Source organism: Hippichthys cyanospilos, chromosome 16 (assembly GCF_059441005.1).
Source record: "Hippichthys cyanospilos isolate Australia breed blue-spotted pipefish chromosome 16, RoL_Hcya_1.0, whole genome shotgun sequence".
In the NCBI taxonomy this organism is placed as follows: Eukaryota; Metazoa; Chordata; class Actinopteri; order Syngnathiformes; family Syngnathidae; genus Hippichthys; species Hippichthys cyanospilos.
The window spans coordinates 11,407,528-11,433,702 of NC_142384.1; the positions used below are offsets into that span (position 1 = coordinate 11,407,528).

The 26,175-nt window shown below is 41.3% G+C and overlaps 1 protein-coding gene and 1 long non-coding RNA gene across 5 annotated transcripts in view; one reads left to right on the plus strand and one right to left on the minus strand.

Annotated features, from left to right (window-relative positions):
• LOC148410572 (uncharacterized) overlaps nt 1-26,175 on the minus strand; it is a 153,593-nt gene that overhangs the window by 81,600 nt on the left and 45,818 nt on the right. For all 3 annotated transcript variants that reach the window (XR_015868185.1, XR_015868186.1, XR_015868184.1), the window contains exon 3: nt 15,622-15,706. This is a non-coding gene — a long non-coding RNA (uncharacterized LOC148410572). The remainder of the gene's footprint in view (nt 1-15,621; nt 15,707-26,175) is intronic.
• LOC148410575 (neurexophilin-1) lies at nt 1,932-25,281 on the plus strand. Of its 2 annotated transcripts, XM_088437175.1 has the most exons (3): nt 1,932-2,039; nt 2,243-2,324; nt 20,666-25,281. In XM_088437175.1, the coding sequence occupies exons 1-3, from the start codon at nt 1,978-1,980 to the stop codon at nt 21,437-21,439; spliced, it is 918 nt and encodes a 305-aa protein (XP_088293301.1). In that variant the 5' UTR covers nt 1,932-1,977; the 3' UTR covers nt 21,440-25,281. The 2 variants fall into 2 exon arrangements, 1 of the variants encoding a protein (XP_088293301.1); XR_015868183.1 differs by lacking the exon at nt 20,666-25,281 and adding an exon at nt 4,658-4,838 and having other exon boundaries at nt 1,933-2,324.

The following is a 26,175-nucleotide window of genomic DNA, read 5'->3' on the forward strand; positions in this document are numbered from 1 at the left end:
CTCCAGTAAAGTGAAAAAAATAATGAGAACAATTAAGCTACTGTAATGGCCTTGCACGCGGGCAAGAAAAGACACTGATGCCGATGCACTTACGGACGTTTATGGAATAGGACAAACAGTCTCAAAAAGATAAAGAGCAAAAGCTTATGAGGATCTGCTGTAGGTCACCATACACAGCCAATACTTTTGCACTTGGTGCAGTACCTCATTTCATGTCTTGTTTTTGTGCTTTCATTGATGTCCAAACAGTTTTGATTTTACCCGACAGGTGTCCAAAAACTTTTGTGCACATTTCCCTGAAATGTCCCTTCTTTGTGGCTTTCTAATAATTTGTCATTTTCTTCAATTCTATGAGAAAACTCCACATGTTCTTCACTTATCACGCACTGTACCTGTCCCAATACTTTTGCCCATATTTTCTTCACTATAAGTCTTTTTTTTTTTAATATACTTGAACTCAAGTGTGCAAGATGTCCTCTTTCCCCTGAGTATTCTGAAAGTCAAGTCTGTCCGAAGAAGGAGAAAGCCTTTGGCAGGATTACGCCGATATTTTCAAAGCAAACATTTTTTTTCTTACGCTCGCAAATGAATCCAATAAAAACGATTTAATCAGAAAATCGAGCTTTTTGAAGACCCATCAATTAAAAAAAAAAAAAAGAATATTTTGCGACAGATATTTGAAATCAATTATCCTCGGTGTGTCGCAACATACAAATTAAATGTTTAAAAACGTGGTTATTATTTCAACAGAATTCATCAAAGGAGAAAAAGTCAAGACGTCTAAAAGGAATTCACGGACAAAGCGAGTGCTCAAACAAGAAACGTGGAGGTGGAAAAGATAAAGGGGCGCCATGGAGATCATTTGTTTTCAAATTGAGAGAGTATGCGTAAAAATCTTATTAAAGTTTTGAGAAATGTTTATTGTACATTCTGAATTAGAAGCACCGTGTAAGCTTTCCGGAAATTTTTAACAGTATCATCAGTAAATGCTGGATTTGAGGTTAGCAAAACGCTACAAATACAGATAGCGTGAATTTGTGGCTTCCTAGTCTTGCGGAACGACAGAGAAGATTGATAGGCATACATGTTTTTTTTTTTGTTTTTTTTAAGATGTTAGCGGATACGCTTGTATGTTCATACGTTAGGTGTTCATTCTAAGATTTGACTCCATTTTGAATTTCCTGAGATTTAAACTTTCTTTATTGCACTCCATCTTTATCCTGACACGATTCAGAATTGTCAGGATGATTCCACTTCGATGAAATTAACATCAACTTCCTTGTGGCTGTCCCAAATCTAAGTTTGCCAATCCAGTACAATTGTCTAGAGTTGCACTAAATTTTTGTCACTGAAATTTTTCGGGCGATAATTGCAAAATTTCCAGGGTTTTAGCCCAAAGACGACCAAAACCCCAAAAGTACAATAAAAACTAATGTTGTGATGATGTAAGACTCGGGTAGCATCTGTCTGAGTTCCACAAGAGCACACAGGAGAAAAAGAGGGGCGTGGCTCGGTAGGTAAATACTGTAGCATTTTAGCAAGTTGAAACTTTACCTACGTACCTTAAAGTCCGAAATCTATACTTTAGTAGTTTTTTTTTTGTTTCTGTTCACCATGCCGCCTTTTTCGATACTTTTTAACCTATTTTTTTTTCATTTTCCACTCTTTTCCTGCACGTGTCCCATAACACCCGTCTAAACACCGCCGCCGTCTCGTGTATTTTAGGTGTCAGGCACATCTGACAAAAGGCGGAGCGTGTTGCAATCCTAATGAACGTGAGAAAGCGGAAAGGGAGCGAGCGAAGGGGAAAAAGGAGGCGGCCTTAAGATGAGAGTGGCGGGAAAGCAGAAAGTGAGAGAGAGAGGAGAGAGAGAGAGGGGTGTTAAAACGAGTGTCGGCTCCTCTCAAGCTCAGCGCCGCTCAGTCCGAGCCGGGGGCTGCGTCTCAACTCCGTCGTCGTTGCCAGCGTTGCCGGTGATGCGCACCACGCCGGGATCTCTTGCCATGGATGATAACGCCATGGAATTCCTCAGTCACAGGTAACTGGACTTTGATGCGCAGGAAGAGTAATAAAAAAAGGAAAAAAAAAAAAAGGCGAGCCCCAAAAAACGGACATGACGGGACGGCGCGCCAGCCGGGACGGACCCCGCGTCGAAGGCTCGTGAAGAAGAAGAAGAAGTAGAAGAAGACGAAGAGCGGGAGGACGCGGGAGTTGATTTTTTTTTTTTTTTTTAATAATTAGGAGGGAAGAGTTGTGGCTTTTCAAGCGTGGCGGAACAATGCGCGGCTTCATCCTGCTGCTCCTCAACGGGACCGCTTGTTTGGTAAGGACCACAAAGTCACACTAGGAGGGACTTATGACGGGGGTCTTAACGATGCACCAGAGGTCGTGGGTGCCTCAAGCTCATTAAAAAGTTTACACGTGCAAAACCGAAGAATATTTGGCAAAGGCTTCACGTTGAGCCTGTTCAGAAAGTCAGTGTGGACTTAAAAGCACACGTTTTAATATGGAATACATTCATATATATGAAAATGGATCCTGTACTGAAATGGCTTAAAAAAAACTGCAGGTGTAATAAGTTTCAACTAACAGATACATGGTAGACTATTGGTAAGCATGTTTGCATCGGAGTAGAGAGATTCGGGGTTCAAATCCCGAGTTTTTACCCGGGGTGGGGGTTGGTTCGTTGAAGGGCGCAAATATGGATTCGGATCCGGATTCGAATCTCCCCTACCTGTCAATTGTTCATCGGTACTTTTAAAGTAAAAGGTCATTTATTTATATATGTGCCTGTGACTGGTGACCAGTCCAGGGTGCACCCGGTCCCTTTTCCCAAAGCCAGCTCCATCCCAAATGCCACCTTAAAGAAAACAGACATACGGATTTAAAAACAAAACAAAAAAAAACACTATCCTAGTGGTCAGCATGTCTGCCTCACATTTCTGAGGCTCGGGTTCAAATCCGACCTTGATTCTTGGGGTTTTGCACGTTCTCCTCATGCATGTTTGAGTTCCGGCTCGCTGGCTCGCTCGCTGGCTTTGATGTGCTAAATCACAGCTTTAGCGGCCAATGAGAAAAGCCCATGTATCACATGATCAATCACGGCATTAAAAAAAAAAAAAAAAAAAAAAACCTACATTCTATGAAAGACAACAGAAATCAAGACATTTACTCTCAACAGGCTAAAATTAGAAGATTTGGACTATTTTTAGTTCAACAGTTTTTTCATTTTAGCTCATTCAAACTCAGATACATATTATATGGTTTTTCAGAGTGCAGACATACCTGTACATTCCCAACACTTATATATATATATATATATATATATATATATATATATATATATATTAGTGTTATGGTAAAAATGGCTGGCAGTGGATATAATTAATCCGTTGTCGATTAATCGATTGATACATCCAGCCCAGCAAGAAAATAGATGTAGAAAAAATGAGACTTCTAATGAAAGTGAAAACCAATTCTGAAACAAACAAAATGTAAATAATGAAAATAAGATTGAAGACTACCCAAAAATACACAACAAAAATCACAAATTGACATGAACTGAGACTGAAATGTGACAAAACGCCAAACAAAGGATTGTGTGATATCCTGCTGTTTTTTTTTTTTGTTGTTTTTTTTTTTGCCACATCCTCTCCTTTTGTTCACACTCAGCATTACTTATGAATAAGGTTCAATGTGACCCTATCAGATTTTTTTTTTCTTGCACTTCTTGCATGAATACATTGGACTAAAATGTAAGGCAAATGTGTCGGGCCGCGGTTCCAACATCAATGGCATCAAATTGGCATTCAAAGGGCATTCAGGACGCTGGAGTTTACCTGCAATTTTCAGGCACTTGAACTCACCGTGCTAAGTCATTTTTATGCAACCATCAACTTTTGATCGCCGATATCGTCGTGAACACGGTAAGGTTTGTATAGTGTACATTTATATTTGATTTCACGCAAAGTGACTCCTGTTATGAAGCCACCACAGCAGCAATAATAATAATTTGAGCTGCAAGCAACAATGAATTGGCAATTAACCCCATGATCTTGGGTTGGGGGGGGCAAAATTCAGGAGGCAGTGAAGATTGTTTGTTGGGCACTTTTTCTGCCAGCAGGGGGCGCCAATGACTCTCATCATCTTTATACACAGTGCAGCTTTGATTTGTTCATTTTCTCTTTCACGTTTGACAGCATCTCATTCGTATTCACAAATTAGAGTTAACAATATTCTTGGAAGACTAAATTAATTTTTAATAGATAAAATCTTGAAGGGCTCTCAGAAATTGGACAAAATGCTTAAAATGACAAGACTTTGTTTTTTTCAACAACAAAAATGGTCTTGGAGTGCTAAATTTTGCACCGATGCAGTGTATTCAAATTTGCAGTACCTGATATGGTCCCTAGGAGAAGTCTATTTTTCAAAAAGTCTAAACTTAGTTTAAATGTCAATTTCAAACTAAAATGGCAGACTTCTCGTGTATTTCTGGGTTCACCTCGAGACTTTTTTTTTTTTTTGGTCGACTCACAATCTACTTGCCGACTAAATTTGACATTGCTAACGTAGAAAGTAGCTTTAGAGCCTGAAATTTCAGATCATTTAATTTTGTGTCATTAGTAAGTTTTGTTCTTTATTTCTGTGACTTTTCAGGCACGGCCTTCGAGACTTTTTTTGTGGGTCTACTCACCATAAACAAGCCTACCAACTTTATTTCTGCTGTGGAACTGGCTGTAAGGGCCGGGGCACTAAACATTTCCGGGCTGTAATAATAAAATGTGGATTGTTTGAATTTTTTTTTACGTACGATACAATTAAAAATGTCCCAAAAAAAATTTTTTTTTTCCTTTTTTAAACCCCCTTGCATCTCAAATTGGGCTCACCCACTCGCCTTTCATGTGTGCTTGCCCGAAAAAAAAAGGTCTAAATAAATAAATAAATTTGCCTTTAATGAGAAATCAGCTCTTTAGTCACACGAGGGAAGTTGAAAACATCCTCCTCCTCTTCTTGCTCGGAAGCCCGCGGGCTCAGCTGCCTCATTACGGAAAACCAAAGAGGAGGGGGGGAAGGAGAAGAAGAAGACGAAAAAGGGGGTGGGAGTGGGGGCGCAAATATTCCGGTGATAGTAAAAAGAAAATAAGACTACGCACTCACGCACAATGTGACGAGACGATTAACACATTTTTTGTACCAATCTTTTCCATGTACGCGAGAGGAAAATAATGAACACATCAGCGGGGCGTCACAGGCAATTCATTAGCTCCATGACATTGATGAACTATGGAGCAATTAATGAATTAAATCAATTAAGAAAAAAAAATGGGTCATTAAAAGGGGATGATTTAAAATCCAATCTTTTCTGTCGCAATGGTGTGCAATTCCCTCTGGACTGATTCTCTGGGGACCTTCTGCAAAAATACACATTCCGCGGACACTTCTTTAGGTACGCGTGCACTGAGAGCCCTTTGGAGAAGTCTACCGCTTAAATACACCACCCCCATTCGATACTATTATATTATATATATAAATATATATTTGAAATTGATATGATGTCTTCCCTGAAGCCAGTATCTCTTTTGATCTCCTCCAGCGTTCCTTAAAGGTCGCCAGAGGTCCTTACAAGGTCAGCTGCTCTTGTCCCGAGAACATGTTGAACATGTTCAAGAATTTCTTTGCAACAAGAGCGAAATCCTGCCGACCTTGAAGGAACCCTGGAGGAGATCAAAAGAGCCGCTTCCTTCGCGGACACTCGCCAATAGCGGCTTTAATGGTCTATTACTCGATCTATTACTCGTGCGCACTTCCCACCAAATTTCAATGTGTTTGTTTAAATCCTCTTAGAAAAGAAACTCTCTTTCATCAAGCTTGTTTGCTAACCGAAGTGGGCATTCAATATCGAAATATTTCAACAAGCAACAGTTTGTTACGAAGGAAGTTCACAGCCAGACTTAGATGGATTTATTTTTATATTGCTACTTTCTATCCTTAATTAAAGCTGCTGCTTTTGAGCACAGTGGGAGTAAGCAGAACAATTTGTACCCGAACCGAAACTGCAATTTAATGTGCTTGTTTGACTATCACAAATTGCAGCCAGAGTTATTTTTAAGGAAACCATAATTTCAAACAAATTAATCGTGACTTTGACGAACGACACTGAAGGATTTTTTTTTTCGTCAAAAAAGGCACATTAACGGCAAATCAGCATTCGATTATACATATGAGGCAGCTCTGTGTAATTAAGACTCTTGTTTTTTACATCTCTATCACTAAACAAGCAGCAACCTCAATATTACAGGGCTGATTAAAAAAAAAAAAAAAGATACAGGGTTTAGAACATTCCCAACATACACGTTTTTCAGTTGTAAGAATGTATTTTTTCACTTGACCATTTTATATTTATAGTCAAAGTATTTCCAATACAAATATTCACGGACATTAAGGCTGATTTAGCTTGGTGGTGTTCTACAAGGCCGTTTACCACGTCCACCAATGTTTGCATTATAAATAGAGGGATGGATGTCGCAATGACTTTCCGTCACAATAGAAAACTTTTGGCATTCCACAAGGCTTGTTATTCTGCCCACATTTATCCATTATACAAACGGGATGGGGATTGAACATCGTATACATTAGTGCTTCCTAAACAAGGTTGTGTGAGAGACCACAAGATATGCCGCTGTAAAACATCCAATTTCACCTAATTTGTCAGGAAATTCGCTTAATTGCAAACATAACCTTTTCTTCTATTTATGCCAGCAAATTAATGAAAAAAAAAAACCCAAACAATTAAAGGTTCAATTAAACATAAGAGGGAAAATGAACCCGTGTACCACTCTATTAACATTTTAACAGTGGATCTGCAAGTATCAGATTTGAGTAAATTTCTCACTGATCAAGTCTGTTTAGACGTAAACTCCAGGCATGATCAATGTTACTCCCTTATTTTTGTTCTGAAGGGCGGTGTGAGAATTACATATTTTTTTCTTAATGTAAAATCAGTGCTTTACATCAGTAAATGTTAGGAAACACTGATTTGTGAAATGAATGGAATAACAGATAGAATGGAATAATTCATAGAGGTTATGGTGGAAAAATAAAAACACGAGGTAGTAGAGCTAAAAGTGAACAATAGCGCGAGATAGTGAGAGAGAACATAGAGCTAAAAATGAACAATAGAGTGAGATAACGCAAGAGAGAAAGCGAGACAGCGCAAGAGATAACATATACCGAACGAAAGAGAGATAGAAGCGAGGGATACTTAGAAAGAAAAAGAGAGAATAGAGCAAGATAGTGAACAATGAAGAGAGAGCGAGAAAGCTAGAGATAGAGATAAAACAAGCGAGAGAGATGGGAAGCAAGAGAAAAAGAGAGTAAGAGATAAAGAGATAGCTTGAGACAGGAATGAGAAAGATAGAGAGAGATACATATAGTGTGAGAGATCGAGAAATGGAGAGCAAGACAGACACCATGAGAAAGAGACAGACAGCAAAAGAGACGCAAAGATGAGAAAGCAAGAGAGAGCAAGAGAACAAGAGACATATAGATATGAGAGAGCGAGAGCGAGAGAGAGAGAGAGAGAGAGAGAGATCGCGGAGGTTGGACCCCTTCGATATATGGACAATACCTCTTCTTTTTCTACATATGTTACGACCCAGAGCGATCGCTGTTATGTGGACCGCGGCAGACGGCTCAAATGGGCTTTTTAAAATAATTGTTGTCGCCGCTCCATATATCCTCAATTCCCCCGCAGGAATCCCAGAGCACCTCTTAAAAGTCATCCATCCAACTGAGCTCCGGCATTTTAATTGGAAAGGCTTTGCTTTGAGGCAGGCCCCATCAGCTCAGAAGATGAGGAGCTGGGTTTTAGGGCGTTAAACGGCGCCGACAGCGGACTACAAACCGGCCAAACAGGAGCGGGGCGGGAACGGGTCGGGTGTGCTTCAGCTACTTGTGGATTTTTATTATCTCCTCCAGGAGACAGTGATTGTAATTCGTATTCCCTGGCGGAGGTGACACCCCTGCTTACTCCATGAGGCTATGAGGTGATGCACTGTAGTTCACCCTTGGCCCTCTAAAAGCAACAATTGCAGTCCCCAAATCATCATTTGTGCTTTGGAAGAAAAAAATTGCTCGCACGTTGACTAAGTCTCACTCAGAAATATGCCATTCGGAATCACATATCCTAGCATCTGCGTGATGTCACACGATCTGCATTCGGCCTTCCAAAGTGTCTCACGGTGAAGTCGACCGGTTGCAAGCTATTGATGCTTGGGTGACAGCCCGGTTTGGGAGTCCGAGTGGGTGCAAGAGGTCGGGTGGTGTATGATCTACTCTGAGGCGTGTGTGATTTAGTCAGCATCAGCTTGGTGGTTGTGCATGAGTCAGACAGATTTAGCCCGCGGGCCGGACGTCTCCATTAGCACAGCAGCAGTTGTGCTCACCTGCTGAGTTATTCTTTGGGATTCAAATTGAAAAAGAGTGGATAAGTGTGTCTACAGTGCGCTTGAAGGTTGCCAAAGAGGGACAGGATACACATATTGCATGATATAGTGAATGTATATAGTATGCTCGCATGAAGAAAATTACATGGATTTTCACAATTAACAAAAAAATATTGCTCGACAAAATCAAGTTACGATTTTGCTATGGCATGATCAATTTTTCTTCGACAGTGATTCTTTCTCACCGTTTTGTGTAGTGCACAAATACAAAAAAAACCCTCCTGATTTAGCAGTCTGTAACTTGCTAGCAATGTCTATGAGTGGACCCACTAAAAAGTGTCAAGAAGAAATGATCAAAAGGGTACTGCAAGTCTGCCAATTTTCTCTGAAATTACCATTTGCATGTGACTGATCATATATATACCAAATTATGTATGATGTATAATAAAAATGACATTTTAAATATTGCTAATATCGTCCGATAAATAACGTATAACTGTCTATTGGAATAAATGTATTTGGAAAATTTGGAGGAGTTGGAGGGGGGGGGGGGGGGGGGGGGGGGTAAATGGTTTGTAAACTCCCAAAAAAATATTAAAAACAATGATAAACCGCCAATACAGATTTCCCACACAACAGATTTCAACACAAATCAGAATCTTGAAAAAATTGTGAAAATACGTCCCTGGCAATGAATGAGTTAATAAATCAGATGGCACAGGACTGCCATACATAGCTGAAAAAAATTGTTTGCAAGGGGCAGGTGACCGAAAAAAAGTTTGAAAACCACAAGTATAGTCTCATTTCACACCTCATATGTTATTTTTCATTTCTCCAATGCTACAGAGACTGATTAAGGAAAACGTGTGAAACCTCCTAAGTTAGCAAGTCAGAGTTGCGTCCTTTAAAGCCGCTTCCCGTCGGGGGACATACCTCGCCGTCGTCCCTTGCCGCCCTCCGCTAACTGGTCGATATCTTATCATGCAGAAGCGTGATAGCCAATTGAGAAGCCGTCGCCTTGCCGAGCGTACAAAACGGACCCATCTACGGGGACCACGGGATGGCGAAACAACGGCGGCTGAAGAGATGAGAATGTAAAGGTGGCGGGTGCGTTAACAAAAAAACAAAAAGAAGTAAATGATTCATCAGGAGTCAAATGTTTCTGTTGAAATTACCTTTTTTTCCCCCCCTCCTGCACACAATGCAAGGAATAATTAGTTCTAAGGGCAAAAGCCGTTTTCAGACTTTTAATCGTGTAACACGGGAGCGCTCCCACGGCGAGCTTATTAGACGCGCGGGAGAAAAGCGAATAAAGCTGCTAGGCCGACACTTAAGACATCTGAGCCGCGCCGCTCTTTAATTAAAAATTGATGTCGTATTAGAGATGAAGATTTGAGCGCGACGGAGACGACAAGCGAGCGCTTATTCAACTCCCCGGGACCGGCTTTTCAGTTTTGCCCGGGCGCACTGTCAGCCTTCATCACTTCATCTGTTCCTTTGATGGACATATGAAGAAGAAGAAGCGACATGCAGATTTGGAATCATTATCTCAACAACAGAAAAGATGAGTACGGCTTATTTTTTTCCCCCTCAAGATAACAGGATTTACCGATAAAGAAGATGCGTCAAAGAAGCTTCAGAAGCGGACGGCGATGTCTATTACCGCCGCTAAGTACAAAGAAAGGTTGTTTTCATCACCGTATTGCAACGGATTACAAATATTTTGTGACCGGATGAAAATTTCACTCAACTAACATGTCTCCCTTCAACGTTGATATTTTTTCTGTTTTTCAAACATTTTAGTACAGGCGGCTGGGTGGCTGAGTGGTTAAGGTACCAGAGTTCAATTCCAGCTAGCTAGGGAGTTTGCATGTTGTCCCCGAGCCCGTGCGGGTTCTCTCCGGGCATGGGATTGTCCTTACGTGTGATTGGGTGAGTAAATGGTTGTTCGTTCCATTGCAACTGGCTGTTCCAGGGTGTCCCCCCCCCCCCCCCCCCCCCACCCACTGTATGAAGACTGCTGGGATAGACACCAGCAAGCCCGCGACCCTTATGAGGATAAGCGGCTCTAGAAAATCGATGGATGGATACTTTAGTACAGCGGTACCCAAACTATGGTCTGCAGGCCAGCTACGACCACATTTTGCGCAGCTCATCAATAATACACATCAAGTTGGTTGAGTGTTATCATGACTATGCTTTCGGCAAGAACTTCAAAATAAAAGCGTACCAATGCCGTTTGTGTGTTACTTGTACCATAAGTACAGTTTATTTTGAAGGATTGGCTTTGACTCGAGTAGCACTTCTAACCTGCTGGAAAAGTCTATCTTGGGGCAAAAAAGTTTGAGCGGTCCTGATGTAGGGTATTTAACACACAACTTTGTACAAAACGGGTCCTCTGTATATTTGCTCAGTTATTTATTGGTAAAAATCAGACTCCATAGGGAACTTATTTTGGCTTAAAACTCATTAGAGCAAAATGTTCGCAGCAAAAACCTAAAGTAACCTAAAACACAGGTTCTTTAAAAATTGGTTCGAATCACACACAGTGTTGTCTGTTACATCCACCGAGCACATGGGGGTACAAGTAGTCCTTGGGGAACGTAAGGGCATTTCGGCATTTAAATTTTACAGGGTTTTTGCAGATATCTGCAAAATATAAATTCATGCTTTTAATGCTGTTAACAGCTACAGTAAGTTCTTTTTTTTTTAAGTAAGAGCAAATAATCGGAACGTAAAACAACTAATTGGTATTTTTAACATTCTATGCTAATCATTTTGTTAAGTTTCATACAGATGCACTTTGTAATCAGTGCTGAAATTTTCCTCGAGAGGAGCCAGAAATAAAAGTGATGAAGTTATACAATCTAGCTTCTGGAGTTGCTGATTAAAATAAGACGAGAGATACATTTAGAAATGGACTTCCAGTTTAATAAATCAAACATGAATGACACAACAGTCCGTTTCAGGCCCTTTTTCCAATGTCAGCGTTGCTGACCAGGCATCACTATCGGGACATATCCAGTAGCTGACGACGTGTTAGCATGTAGCGCTTACGGCTGATCTTCACTATAAACAGCGGCCTAGGCACCGAGCCAGTCCAAATAATGGCATCCTTGCCCATGTTTAGACAGAAGACCAAACACACCGATGTTCAGAAATGCAGCACAAACAAAGTAAACCAAAAAAAAAGATGGGAAAAGTCCATTTGGCCTGGAGCTACAGCACTAAAACAGGCTGCCACTGTGCATGACTCTGATTTGCGCGACAGTTATACTTAATTGCAAGATAATGTGCTAATTACGCGGGATGTTTGACTGGTTGACACTCCGACTTGTCAGGCGTCACCTGCTTGAGCTGAAATGATGGCTCACATCCCACTTAAACGTTCCCCCTCCCGCCCGTGCTATTTTATGCCGAGCGTGACCCTCGCACGCCGCGGGAAGCGGCGTTAAAGCGCTGTCGCTGTCACGGTAACAGGCTGGTAATCGCCAGCCGGAGCCGGGGGAGGGCCGGGGGAGATTGCGCTCCCCGCCGAGAGTATAGGGGCCCGGGGGCCAACGCTCACTCAGGCTGAATGACTCGCAATTACCGCCGGCGACGGAGCCGGCGCCGCCTGCCCTCCGTCGTCCGCGGCTCAACTAAGCGCATGTGACAAACGGCAAAATCGCAGCCAACCGACACCGATCGCGATTTGTTTTCGGATAGTCTTCGCAGAGGCCTCGGGAGTGTTGAAATGAGCCAAGGACCCGCCTTGCTTATTTGCATTTTTTCAACTAAACACCTTGCTTGTGTTTAAAAAAAAAAGACAGTTTTAAGGGAGTATCAATTATTTGCAGATCACTACGCACAAATTTCTCGATTCATATTTTTTTCCTATGGAGCCATTTTGTGTGCTCTTTTGAGAATGATCCAAAATGCCACAAGAAGGCACCAAAGCTCAAACTAAGAGGAAAGTAGTAACTGGTGTGAGATCATATGACTGCGAGACTAACATTCTTGTAGTCGAGGAGTAGACTGGGATATCAGTGGAGTGTTATTCAGAAATTGCACATACAAGAGCTCAAATAATCAAAACAACATTTATTTAAAAAATAGTAGACATTTTGGAGGAATTGTGGGGTTTTGATATGTTTACCATTTCACCTTAAATTGGTCATTTTAAACATTTTTAAATGGCCCTGAGAACATCATCTTGTGCGAAGAGCAGGATTTACTTTTGACAAGATTTCGTCGAAATGTACTGACAAATTTCAGTAGTTTTAGAGAGGTATCACATTCATTTATCACAGCTCTTCTGTGTGCGAGTTTTGTCATGTGACGTTCACAAGCTGAGCCTCAAACGGCCGTCACCTGAGCATTGAGCATATCTGATGTCATTTTCAGTTGAGACCAAGTTGCAAAATGTGTTCTTAAAAGTTATTTGTCGCAAATGAAAATTAATTTAGTCACTTAGTTGGATTAGTAATTAGATTAGCAAAACAGATGCACACAAACTTGATGCAGTACTCATGCTGACCTGTGGGAGGTACCAATGTGCCACAGTGCTTCTAGACCACCACAAAAATGTAAAAACGAAGCTAGCTAGCTAATATCCTTTCTGACAATACCAATTTGGTGGTTAACTTCTTCCTTGTAATAAAATCGAGTGTCTCAGATCATCATCTAAGACCATGCTTCTCATATAGTGGGGCGGGCCCCCCTAGGGGGGGGCGCAATGTGAAAAGGCTCTGTTTTTGTCACGTAATCGAGACGCACTGATCTAAGCTAATGTTGATGCACAGCATTTTTATTCATCGTAATTGTTAAACAAATATTTACACTACAAATCAGACCGGTATAAAGTATTAATAGGGCCATGGCGGAGGTCTGCTCTCCACTGTTAGGATTCCTAGAGGTTCTTTCCCGAAGCAATCCATCCTATCCCATTTTGCTTACTTTGCACAAGTAAAAGTTAGAAAGCGTGCTGCTGATGGTTAAATCTTACACCTCATATACTCCCCCGCCGCGCTTAAATGCAAAGTGGCGACAAAGTTGTAGCCGTGTGCATTCTTTCCGGAAGGATGTAAAGCATAAAAGTAATGCCCGTTGTAATATTCAACAATAAAAAAAAAATAAGGAGGTGTCAGGCCACGGCGGCGACCTTTTTGAGATGATTCAGCGTTCCGCGGGGATGGAAACTCTTCAAACGCATGCAAATGAAACATAAAAAGACAAAAGCACAGGAGGCGAATTAAAGCGTACTTCAAGGAAAAACACGGGTGTCCTTTTACAAAGCCTTTCATTCTGCTTCTTCTATGGAGATGCTTTTCGCTCACGTGCGAGACGGAAAAGCAAATTTTGCCATGAGCAATCAATATTCCAGAAATCTATCAAGTCGGAAAATTTTGCGGGTCTCCCTTGGCGAAAGCTGAAAAAAAAAATGCTCGGAGGAAATTGACAGACGCGGGTTCGATGTCACGTTGTCAATGTCAAACGTTGACTGATCGCCGATTAGTCGTCGATTAATCGATACAGCTCTGCTACGATGAATGAATAAGATACAAGCACCACTTTTTGTATAGAAGCCCAAAAGTAAAATTCATGAGTGCATTCACTGTCTATTACTCATATTGGTAAAATGGTGAATGGTAAACTGCCAAACACGATTACATTTCTTACGTTCGCACAAAAAAAGCGAGCGAATCGTAAGCCCTGTTTTTGTTTGGCTTGCCTGTGTGGGATATTTCAGACCTCTCACTAGGAAAAGTAGCAGAGAAAGCTGCGACTTCAGGGCAAATCAACGCATATCAGACTTCCACAGCAGTCTGACGACAAGCTGTGAATGTTGAACATGAAAGGAGCACGGATTTACATGTATTTGTTACACTTGTTTTTTGCATTTCAACACATTGAAATGTGTCCATGCGAATATTGCATTTATTTTAAATGGTGTTACGGCGTAAAAGAGGAAAAAAAAAGATTGTATTCCTTTCTTCACACACAAAACGTCTGCATTGGAGTTTTCGCCCAAAGTGCGATATTTTAAACATTCCGTGTAAAAACTGTGCCCAAGAGTACAAAACAATAAATGTTGAGCTAAACTGACATAGGACACTTGTGCAGTATTTTGTCCACTTTTTGGACCCTTATATAAAAGGTGTGTTGCTTCAACGGGAAAGCATTGAAAGACAACACTAGGGAGCTGAAATTTCACCCAGGTGGGTGACGATATGTCAAAGTTTATCATGAGTAGACCACATAGTTATAACACTACCAGGAGTGTTCAATCCTCTGGCTAAAATACTGCGAGAAATATGTGGAATAAAATGACCAAAAATTTGTTGAAATACAGCATGTTTAAAAAAAGACTGGCAAAAGTTATCCATTTTGGGGGGAGGCATGTTTTAATGTCATTAAATTTGTCTTGTGTTGACATGTATTCGTTTGTTTAAAAAAAAAAAAAAAACTATTCTTGAAGATTCTTCAAAGAGCTAACATCTGCCAAATCAATAAAGTGGTGGATTAATAGTATAAACTTTACTACGTTAATTTCACACAGATGTTGTGGCAGAGCTTAGTTCCTGATCTTTATGAAAATTTTGTTTTCTTTTTTTTGTACCTAAAGCACTGAAACGCGTTGATACAAAAGTGTGTGTTTCCTTTAACACATTTTATCTGCAAGGCTCCATTTGTTGTCCTTACACACAAACATAAGGCACAGCAATCATTGGCCATGTTTGTTTGTTTGTTTTTTTCTTTGACAATGGGCTGCTCGCCTTGAAGGATCTTTCAGATGTCGTGCAAGGACAATTTAAACTGCTCTGAGCCAACAAGCAGCAGGAAATTCATGTACATCGGATCCAGCAACTTACCTCTCGATGAATGTAAAATATCAAAAAAGAGTGATCTATATAATCGTTTTTCACATTTAAGGCATTTAAATGATTGCATCATTAAATTTAACCGTATAAAACATTAGGATTCTATTTGTTGTGAGAAAACATCAAGCTTATGCCCTCCCACTGTTCTGACATAATACATTATCTGGCATATATTAAAAGTAAAGCCACAAAAGATGCAAATTTGAAATTTCGTAACTTGGTGATTATGATCAATTAAACAATGTAGCATTTAACAGCTTCAAACGAAAAGGCAAAATGTGTCAAAAAAAAAAAAGAAGAGGACTTGACGTACCTCATGAATGGAAATCCAAATCGGTCTGCATTTTCATAGACTTCAGTCCAAGTGGGGGTCAGGAGAGGGACATCGATGATCGTCCCTAGAACAACAAATTAAAACATGAGGTCCACATTGAATCTTCTTCTTGTGAGCGTTTATTTTTTTTCTTTTAATATTTCCCAAACGCTGTCAAGGCAAAGAACACATTTTTGATGGGGATAGTTCACGCATTCAGTCATTTTACCAATTAAAAGTGAATCATTTCTCAAGTATTTCAATGGCAAAATTATTTTTCATGGACAATTAATACCTTCATTTAATACCTTCTTTTCCGCTTTCTGAATCAAAACAACATCAACTGAGCTGAGAAATTTCATTGGAAGACATTTTATTTATAACTGGGCACTGGGGGGTATGTATTTTATTTTTATCCCCTGAAAAAAAAACAGTGGGTATGTCAAAAAGAGAATAAAAACAAAAACAAGGTAAATGTTAACTTTAAATAAACCGAGTGAAGCATAAAAATATTACAGAAAAATGTGTGCCTTTGAAGGGTCTTTCTAGTAATTAAATACAAAATATTTTACTGCTGACAATTGGTAAATACGTGGGCAATTGCTTTTTAAACAAACCACCAAAAATTTTTAAAATACATACAAAAATTAAAAAAAATATATATATTTTTGTATGTATGTTATTTTTATCCCCTGAAAAAAAAGCAGTGCATATGACAAAAAGAGAATAAATAAAAACAAGGTAAATGTGAACTTAGAAATATTACTTAGAAATACTGGAAATATTACTTAGAAACTTAGAAATGTTAATTATACAGAAAAAATGTGTGCCTTTGAAGTGTCTTTCAAGTAATTATACTATTTTACTGCTGAAAATTGCTAAATAAGTGGACAATTCCTTAAAAAAAACACTCAAAATGTCTTAAAATATATACAAAAATATATAAACGATTACATATAAAAAACATCACAAATGCATTTATAGTATTTGGGCCCCTCTGGAGGCAAGGGCCACTATATATATATAAATAAGAGTCTGGTCATGACTTCTTGTTAAATAGGCAGAGCCCATTTGATTGACCGGTAATAAGAAGACTCCCGATTAGAAGAGGGGGGGGGGGGGGGGGGGGGGGGGGGGGTGCAATCCTCTCATCTGTGACCAAAGGGCAAAACGGCGGGAATTCCTCGCTGTTGTTATGAGAGGAAATCCCGAAGTTTTTTAGGCAAGACAGAAAATCGATAGCAGCCCGCCGTCCGCGGCGCGTCGGAACAAATCCAGCCGTCCGCCTCGGATAGGCGGAATGAAAACGAGTCGGAGTTAATCATCCCCGAGGAAGCTGCTGCTGTCAGGACAGTAGACGGAAGAGGAGCGTAGACGGAGATGCATGCATAATGCATTGCGGCATCCACGTCTCTGCGGGTTTACGCACGCGCACGCTCACACACCTTATATTTGCATCGCTTATCATCTAAGTGAGGATTCAGAAAATGAGAGTGCGTCTCGCTCCCACGGGACGCCATCATCATGGCCGCTGGCGCATTACATGCAAACTACCTGCTAATCCAGGGGTGGGCAAGGTATGGCCCGGGGGCTACACGTGGCCCACAGAGTATTTACATCATCCAATGAAATTCTTTTAAATATGTCCATTGAAATGTGTTTATTTACTGTCATAGGGTTTTTTCCCGTTAGCATCAAGCTAGAAGAGGCTATATAAATGTTTGAAATACACAATATGTAATTCTATTTGTTGCATGTTTAATTGAACTGGAACCATTAAGTGTGGCGTTGAACAGCGTGAAACATTTTTCTTTTAAGAATATTTATATTTTTTATCTGCCAAATGGCTCCTTTTGTGAATTTGTTGTCACGGATCTCTACGTGTTGTTTACAAGTCAAACTCAGCAAAAATTTCAATTGGTCACTCATAATGCAAAGCACCGTTGTATGTACTAGGTATTTGTGTCTTATATATATGATTACGTGAGTACATCAGTTTAAAAAAAAAAAACAATCATGAGGCATTTTCTTCTCGCCCCTCCGTATTTTTGCGCGTCCATGTCATAAAAAAAAATAAAAAATACCAAGCCAATCGTAGCAACAATTGTAAATGCTCTGCATAACAGTAAAATTCAAATCGTTGCTCCCAACAATTCCGAGTGCTAACAAACAACAGGCATTGACAATAATATTGACATCGGGCATCTGTTGCCAATCTTTACCAATGGCTACGGCTCCAGCATGGACTGTGGTATCATAAACATAAATGACAACCTGACACAGTTGCTACTACTACTGATAACATTCTAATACATTTGGCACACAGACCAAAATTTATGGGGAGAGATTTGGAGGAAAGGATGATAGTGGTGTGCTGCTAAACAGTATAAATTTAAATAGAAAAAAATGCGCTCACCAAAAATTTAGAAAACGTGGTCATTCACAATGAAGTGAGTGTGTTATTTGGGCTTCTGTGTTTATCATTTTTTCACCTAGCGGAAACATTTCCGATTTTTATCTGAATACTCAGTATTCCAATTGAGTTTTCTGTATGATAGCAAATACTAAAAATACCCTAGCTACAACCCTATTTTAAATGACTAAATACTTGTTTTTAATTCATTCGAATTTTCTAACACTAAGCATACATCCGCTTTTATTAACCTCAGCTGTAAATGGCCCATCTGAGCGTTTGAATTGCATTTCATATACACACACAAACACATTCTCGCACACTGCTTGTATTTGCATCACATATCATTAAAGTAAGACAATGTGCATCATGGTCCCCGAGGACGGCGTCATTGCAGCCACTTTCCACACAAACCACCTGCTAATATAGATCATTATGGCAGAATAATCCATCGTTATTCTGTTGGAGCGTTCGCACTGGGCTCAAAAAGCCACCACTGTGCGCAACGTTGATGTCTCTTCTCTCGACCGCCACTTTTTCTCTTTTAATTAGAAGCCTGCATGTGCTAATTGGACATGAAGGCTTTATTCCTTTGTATGTAACCCCCATGTGCCCCCTGCCTGTCTTCCAACACTTTGATGCTCCAAACCCAAATATTTTGAGGGGATAAATGGCTTCCTCCTGCTCATCTTATAAAGATGCAAGTTTGTTCTTTTAAGATTTTACTTGAAGGAACTAACGATGATCTTCGAGTGACCTTCTCGAGCTTGCCCATTTTTCAGTTACAAAGTGTCGGGGGTGCGTTTGGCATTAAAAACATGCATGCAGTTGGGATTTTCTGCTGGCTAACAGCACGAAATCAGGAAGCAGGATTAGGGAAGCAAGACTAATTTAAATGGATGTGTTTTTGTTTAAGTCACTCCAGTCCAGAATACACACAGTGAGTCCAAATCCTATTCATAGCAAGCTGTTTTTTTTTTTTTTCTAATGAGCTGAAATAAACTCACTTAGTTTATTGCAAACAGAAAGGCAAAATCGTGTCGTTTTAGATCAGGAACGAGCAACGAATGAAATTGAATTCCAATGGCCTTCAATTATGCTATTCGCGGGCTGGCCTGGTTTTTAAGTTGTAATATCGCACCCACCACTAGATGGCAAGTGTACTGCGTATACATCAACCTCTCTCGATTTAAACTAGCCCACGGTAGCTCCTAGATGCTTCATCCTTACATCTTAATGCGCATTTAAGCTCATTTAAGACCTACTTCATATGGTGGCGCTCCTTCATACTGTATAGCATGAAATCAACATGAAAATTGCATCTGGCATGTATTTTATAAGGTTCTGGTGTTGTAGTTTAACAAAAATCATTTTTCCCCATTGTTTTGTAGGATCAAACAAGTCCAAGTCATGAAAGTTCCATTCAGACAAATTGAAACCGGGCTACAAAACTGAGCTAACAGGCTAACTCGTAATTCCTGCGAGCAACAAAGCGCTCCACTGTAGACGTGATAGGTCATCAACGCTCTGTAATGGCCTCCTCTAAACGGCCTCGTGCCCAACACTGCAACATACGAGATTAAAAAAAAAAAAGGCAGAAAGATCAATTTTACGAGCATTTTACAGCGGTGCCTCGGATGAAGATTTGTAAATGCGCCTGCGGACCAGGCTCATTGACGTGTGAGAAACACCTTTGGAGAGCGTTTCTTAATAGCACAGCTTTATTGTTTAACAGGATTATAGCCCGCCCTGGCGTATATATCGACCCCACTGCCAAAGACCGCGAGGCTAACGGACCTTGAATTTCGGATTTTCTGTCTGAATCAATCGACGGATCCCTCAGGGCATCTCTGGAATTCCATTGCAGGAGTACTCTGGGAATAACTCACACCAGAGATGTTTTTATTTATTTATTTATTTTTTGCAGCTGATCTAAACAAAGAAATGCAATACCTACGAAGTTTGTAACATTTATACACGTTATACAGTATCACATTGATCAAATGTCACCGACACCACCGCGGGAGGTGTGAACGGTAAATTAAATATTGATTAAACCTTTCATTTGTTTTCGTGGCACGTTCCTTACCCCCTTGGTAATAACCAGAGGTGGGAGTAAGTCACATTTTGTCACGTTTTGGGCAGGGGGGCGCGCGCTGTAGTGGGGTGCAGGCGAACAAGGTAGTGCAGGAAAGCAGGCAAGAAAGTCAGGACTACAGGAGTACCTCTTCACTCATTGACTGCCAGTCCAGGAAAATTGAATCTTTGACGTCTACAGCTGTCAATGGCAGTGAATGAATAGGCAAAATGGAAGGTGATGGAGCAGCAGAGCTCATAACCATGTACAGTAAATGTAAAGCACCAACCAAATGAAATGTATAGGGACACAGAAACAAGAGGGACGGACCACAATGGATGACAATATTGGGCAGTGACCCGAGATAGGTAAATCCAAAAAGACCAAGGAAAGGACATAGAACAAGGGACACTAGCAAACTCCTGTTGAGTCTTTCTTAAAAGTTTTCACAAATCAGGTCATAAATCTGGTGACTTCAGTCTGACTCAAGACAAGTTTTACAACTCAAGTCCCGCATTTCTACTCCAACCAAGTTTCTCTCTCCATTGTTCCAGGTGGCCCTGAGTCAAGAGGACGACTCCACGAGCCCCAAGAGCTCCTCAGGAGACTCCTCCAAGACGGTGGGCCTCCTGAGCAGCCAGGCAACCCTCTCGCCACTGAGTCGATGGATGTTTCATGGCAGAGGGCGTGCGGCAAACACCACTTCGCTAGAGATCCCCTACCGCACGCCAGCCGCTTTCTCCAAGCAGGAGTTTTCTAAGCAGGAATTCTGGGAGATGCTGGGCAGCGACCTGCTCAAACCGGATTCGGCGGGCTCCCGGGTCAAGCGGCGGCCCATCGTCAAGACGGGCAAGTTCAAAAAGATGTTTGGCTGGGGAGATTTCTACTCCAACATCAAGACGGTGCGGCTGAATCTGCTCATCACCGGCAAGATCGTGGACCACGGCAATGGCACGTTTAGCGTCTACTTCCGCCACAACTCCACAGGCCAGGGCAACATCTCGGTGAGCTTGGTGCCACCCGTCAAGGCGGTGGAGTTCGACTTGGAGCGCCAGAGCGTGGTCTACCCCAAGGACTCCAAGATCTTCAACTGCCGCGTGGACTATGAGAAGGTGGACCGCAGCAAGCGCACTTCGCTGTGCAACTACGACCCGTCCAAGACCTGCTTCCAGGAGCAGATCCAGAGCCACGTATCTTGGATTTGTTCCAAGCCTTTTAAAGTCATCTGCATCTACATTTCATTTTACAGCACAGACTACCGCCTGGTTCAGAAGGTCTGTCCGGACTACAACTATCACAACGAGATGCCCTACTTGCCATCGGGCTAGGGGACTTGTCTAAGTGGGGTAGGGGGCAATGGTGGAGGTGGATTGCGGGTTCTTTTTCAATGCCACTGTGTAGCCTGACTGGAGTAAAAGATATATGCAAAAGCCAACAGCATACATATGCACATAACACGGCAGTCGAGTTGAGACATTCGCGAAATGGTAGAGAACGTCAGCGTTAACACACAAGTTCTTACCTCAAACCTATTGAGTCTCCAAAAGTCCTGTCACTGTCCAACATCCACCGCTTGAAGACTCTGGATTTAAGGCTAGCCCCCTCACATAAGATTTTACACTAAATTGTAAATCCTGGATCGATCTGCTTTTGCCTTTCCGAAATAAGCGGGACATTGGATGCTTTAAGTCTAAACGTATCATCCCGATCATGGCTTTTCACTCCTCCTTTCGCACAACCGCTGTCTTGCTTCTGATATTAGATCCCCCAGACCCGACGCCATCATCTCCGCCGAATATCGATGAGCCCGTGTCAAAAACTCAAAAGCTTGTGTGGTCACAGAACTATTTGAGCATTTACTTTCATCTGGTTGAATGTATGAATTGTTTGCGTGACACTTTCAAGAAGAAACTGTCATGTTTTGATAACTTCTGGTGTTAAACACATAATGAAGTCTTTAATTATGGGGGGGTTGACCCCTACTCAGAAAGAGGCAGCCGTGCCTTATCCCCCTATCCTACTGTGGGGCGAATGTTGGCAAAGGTAGCGGTTCATTTGATCTCCAAAATATGGTGTGTGGGTGAGATATATATATATATATATATATATATATATATATATAACCTGAGATGAATGTGCATTTGCCGCCTCCGCCAAAACTCACGAATGTTTGCATTTTAGCTAGATATGTGCTTTACATCCAATTCAAACATGAAAAATGAATCAGCATAATGGCAAAAAGAAACTTATGCGAATTGAACCCATTGGTCCTATGAATAACTGTTTTATTTTGAAACGCTGAACAGGGGTCTTTGGTTTCGAACAGACAAGAAGTTTTAATCGTACGGCGGCGACTTAAGCCGAATTGTTACATTAGAACACAGCGCACAAAAGACCTATGTCGGAAATATTGTCGTCAGTCACTAGTTGCGGGTGTAAAGTCATTATTTCAGTAAAATTCTAGACCATTTAAACGTAATTCTTGTCACACATGGCCTATTTTGGAACCTTTAAGACATACAAAACTAAAATAAACCAAACCATTTTGGTGGAAATGCGTCTATAGTTGCAGGCAGCCCAGAACAACTAGCTCTCATAATTAAAGTAGAATGTAACAGAGAGTGCGGCTCAGCCTTTTGTCCCTTTGCGTGTGTGGGGGAAAAAAGATTACATTTTGTTGCTGTCAGGATTTCTGATTTCACGCCTCGATAACTTTGACTGTTACCAGCGAGATTACTCCCTCCCGACAAACATGCTCGCTCGCCCCGTTATCAGCTAGAAAATGAAAATATTATCATAATAATTGCGTATAATTTAATCTCCCTTAAAACTAATTAAGCTTTCACCGAGGGGCCCGGACGAATTCTTCGATGGCTGGCAGGACGTTAACGGCGGGGATGTTTTAGGTCCAAGTTCAACTGTGAGTTAAACACTCTCATTAAGATAAATGGCGTTCGCCTGACGCGTGTCATAAACAATAGCTTAGGGCAACGCACAACGGAGCGATGAATTAGTGTGGACCTTCCACTGCAATGGACAACTTACCATCTGTTAGCCGTTTGGGTTTTAATTTGAACATTAAAAATACGCATTGTCTTTTACGGTGCGGAATCATCTGATTGACTCGATCCGATAACCGTGACTAAACGTCTAATATGAGGGAATTAAATTCCAAATGAAAGTAAATTACCATAAAACTGCCACCTGACTAGATAGGTTACTGCTTGTTTTGTTTATTAGTCCAACTTTGTTGACAATTACACATTTGTTTCCTTTTCTGGTTTGGAGGCAGAATCAGCAGGAAAATAAAAAGACGTCTGGGCAAAGTATGCCGCATTGGCCGAGGAACAACCTAATAAATTATGGTGTATATCTGCTGACTGGAGCTTTTTTTTTTCCTTAAAAAAAACAAAAAACAAGAGAAAAAAAAAAGTCCTTTCCACAGACTTGCTCCTTTAAAATGCCTTGCTGGCTTTGCAATGGGAGATAAACAATCTTTGGTTGAACCCTAGCGGTTAAAATAAAAAAATAATGTATAGAACGAACTCAAATTAATTCATTTTCAAAAAGAGATCTGAAATATGAAATGAATAAATTCAGACGCTTGGGAAGGCTAATGAGCAGGTAGAAGTTAGGGTTTCAGGTGATTAGGATCAAAATTAGGGAGAATTCAGGAAGGTTCAACGTTGGAGTTAATATTCAAATAAATCAGAACGGCAGTTCTCAAATGAGGGCAAGAGTACCCCGAAAGTGCGTGTAGCCATTTCAGGGGGCTTTGGGTTTTTAACAGGCTTTTTGCATTTATCAGCAAACCTGATTTTATGCCATGACAGGGTATTTTTTTTTCTTCTCAAATTAAGAGCAAATTAATTGGAACCAATCACAATTTATTAATTTGTTTAATGGTGAGTCCTTGGCAAAATTTTGAATGGTTTTATTTTGGTAAAAATTTATACAGATGTGCATTGTGATTAGTAACACAATTTTCTAGAAGACGAGCCAGAAGTAAAGTGCTGATGACGTTACTCAACCTATTTTCTTTAGTTCCAGAATAAAACACACCCAGATAGACTACTACAAGTGGCGTTCAAAGTCTATCCCACAGCTCCGTTTGTTTTTTGTTTTTTTGCGGAGGTTAAGTGGAGAAAATATTTCACAAGGTTGAGCACCACTGAAACAGAATGTAGTGTTAAAGAGGTTTGGGTTTAGAAATGAAGCTTAAAAAAAGGAGACTGGAAGCGTTTCAGACTCGGTTTTAAGGATGGTTAGGGAAAGGGCCTCCCGAGCCAAAGGAAGATCGATATGGAGCCTTGCGGAACGCGACACCTCTCCCGAGCTAAAGATAGTCCCATCAAATATCGAGGAAGAAGCCAAAGCCTCGGGGAACGTTGGCGCACATGCGCATTCATCTGCTCCACACGTGTATCCCTTTTCCAGACGTCGGCATGTTCCTCAGCCATATTCCCCCCGTGACCTCCCGGTGGCTCCCGTAACCCGCCCGTGAACCTCCCCGTGCTTGCCCCTCACCACCATCCGACCCGCCCGCCCGCCCGCCCGCGATCACTGCAGCCGAGCCAGCTAATCCCCCGGTGAGCTTAGCAGTAAGAGCTCATGGTTTTCCGCCTTTTCCGCTATCTAGCCCATCATGAAACAGCCCCCATCTCGTCCTGTGTTCAAAGTATCTTGGGTAAGACTGGATTGTGAGGATGTGGTACGTGCGCCTCTGTAACCTGGAAATTTTAAAGCCCGCAAAGAAGCTGGCATCACATATTGCAGGAATGCCGGGTAGGAGCCCCGGCTCTTTAGTCGGGCCCTGTAGCTACTTGCTCAGATTAGCAGCAATAGGCATTCTCCAGAGCTCGGGCGGTGGGACTAAAAGACACCGGGGGTGACCCGCCCCCCCTCCCGCGCTTGGCAGATCTACTCGGCCTTAGAGACTGCAACACCTCAGCAAAGGACAGCAACAGAAAATCTATAAACACACATATATGAATATAGATATATAAATATATATAAAGACTCAGAAATGAACAAAGTGGTATTTAAATGTGGGCTTTTTTGTTTTGTTTGTCACGTGGATGATGAAGTATAATGTGCAGATGACATGGCATTTACTGTGTTTTTTTTGGGGGGGAAAAAAAACATTCACATTAAAGTGCTGAAAACCTTTGTCATGATGCAGTGATTCATTCGTTTGACGGGATGGATTTCGTTCCCTCTCGGGGACAGCATGAACGAGCTTTTCCGTTTTCTCCTCTTCTTGTTACATCCCCCCGAGGAATGAAAAAGGCTGAATACCGTCCTGTACTTGAGCTTTAACACTTTCAGTGCCAACTTTTTCAGACCCTCCTATGATATGACATTATTTTTTAACTGGAAATCAGGGCTTTTATCAATGACCTTTGTCTTAAAACGCTTATCCATTCTTTCCCAGTGCTTGTTATCACTTGAAGATTACATTTTCACCATCGCAGACCCTCAAAAAAAACATCTCCCGCATTCCCCGATGCGCCGCAACTGGTTATTTTCTCAATTGAATTCGCCATTGCTCACACCGAAATGCCCCATTCCCGCAGCGAACGACAGCGAAAAAGCCTTCGACTTGGCCGCGCTCTTCTCCAATTAGACGACTGCTCTGCATCTTTTTGCTCCCTGAGGCGATTCCCATTTGGGCCTGCTCTTCAGAAACAATAGGGAAACGGGAGGTGTGTGTGTGTGTGTGTGGAGGGGGGTGAACCGCCACTGCCGGCCACGCCTTAATCGATCTTGTTTAAAGCCGAGCCGAACTCCTGTCTGAGATTTAATTAAGAAGTAAATTGAATTCAATGTCAGTTAGGCCATAAAGTGTCGGGGGAATTGCCACAAAAGAAGGGAGAGAAAGAGGATGCTCATTAGGAATGGCGTTGACCGTATATATGAGCCTGTTCTCAGCTTTGCCGAATTAGTCTGAGCAAGATGTTGTGTGTGAACAAAAAACGTTAGAGATGTGTGTGTGTGCCTTTTTTAATCATAGTAAAATAAAGTGTAATTGCCCATCCGCTACAGTAGATGGCAGTGGTGTTCT

Excerpts from the sequence above, each read along its gene's own strand:
- LOC148410575 (XM_088437175.1), top strand. The coding sequence starts at position 1,978 with ATGCGCACCACGCCGGGATCTCTTGCCATGGATGATAACGCCATGGAA. Across the intron at positions 2,040-2,242 it reads ATGGAATTCCTCAGTCACAG|GAGGGAAGAGTTGTGGCTTT; the intron begins GTAACTGGACTT and ends TTTAATAATTAG. Across the intron at positions 2,325-20,665 it reads TCAACGGGACCGCTTGTTTG|GTGGCCCTGAGTCAAGAGGA; the intron begins GTAAGGACCACA and ends CCATTGTTCCAG.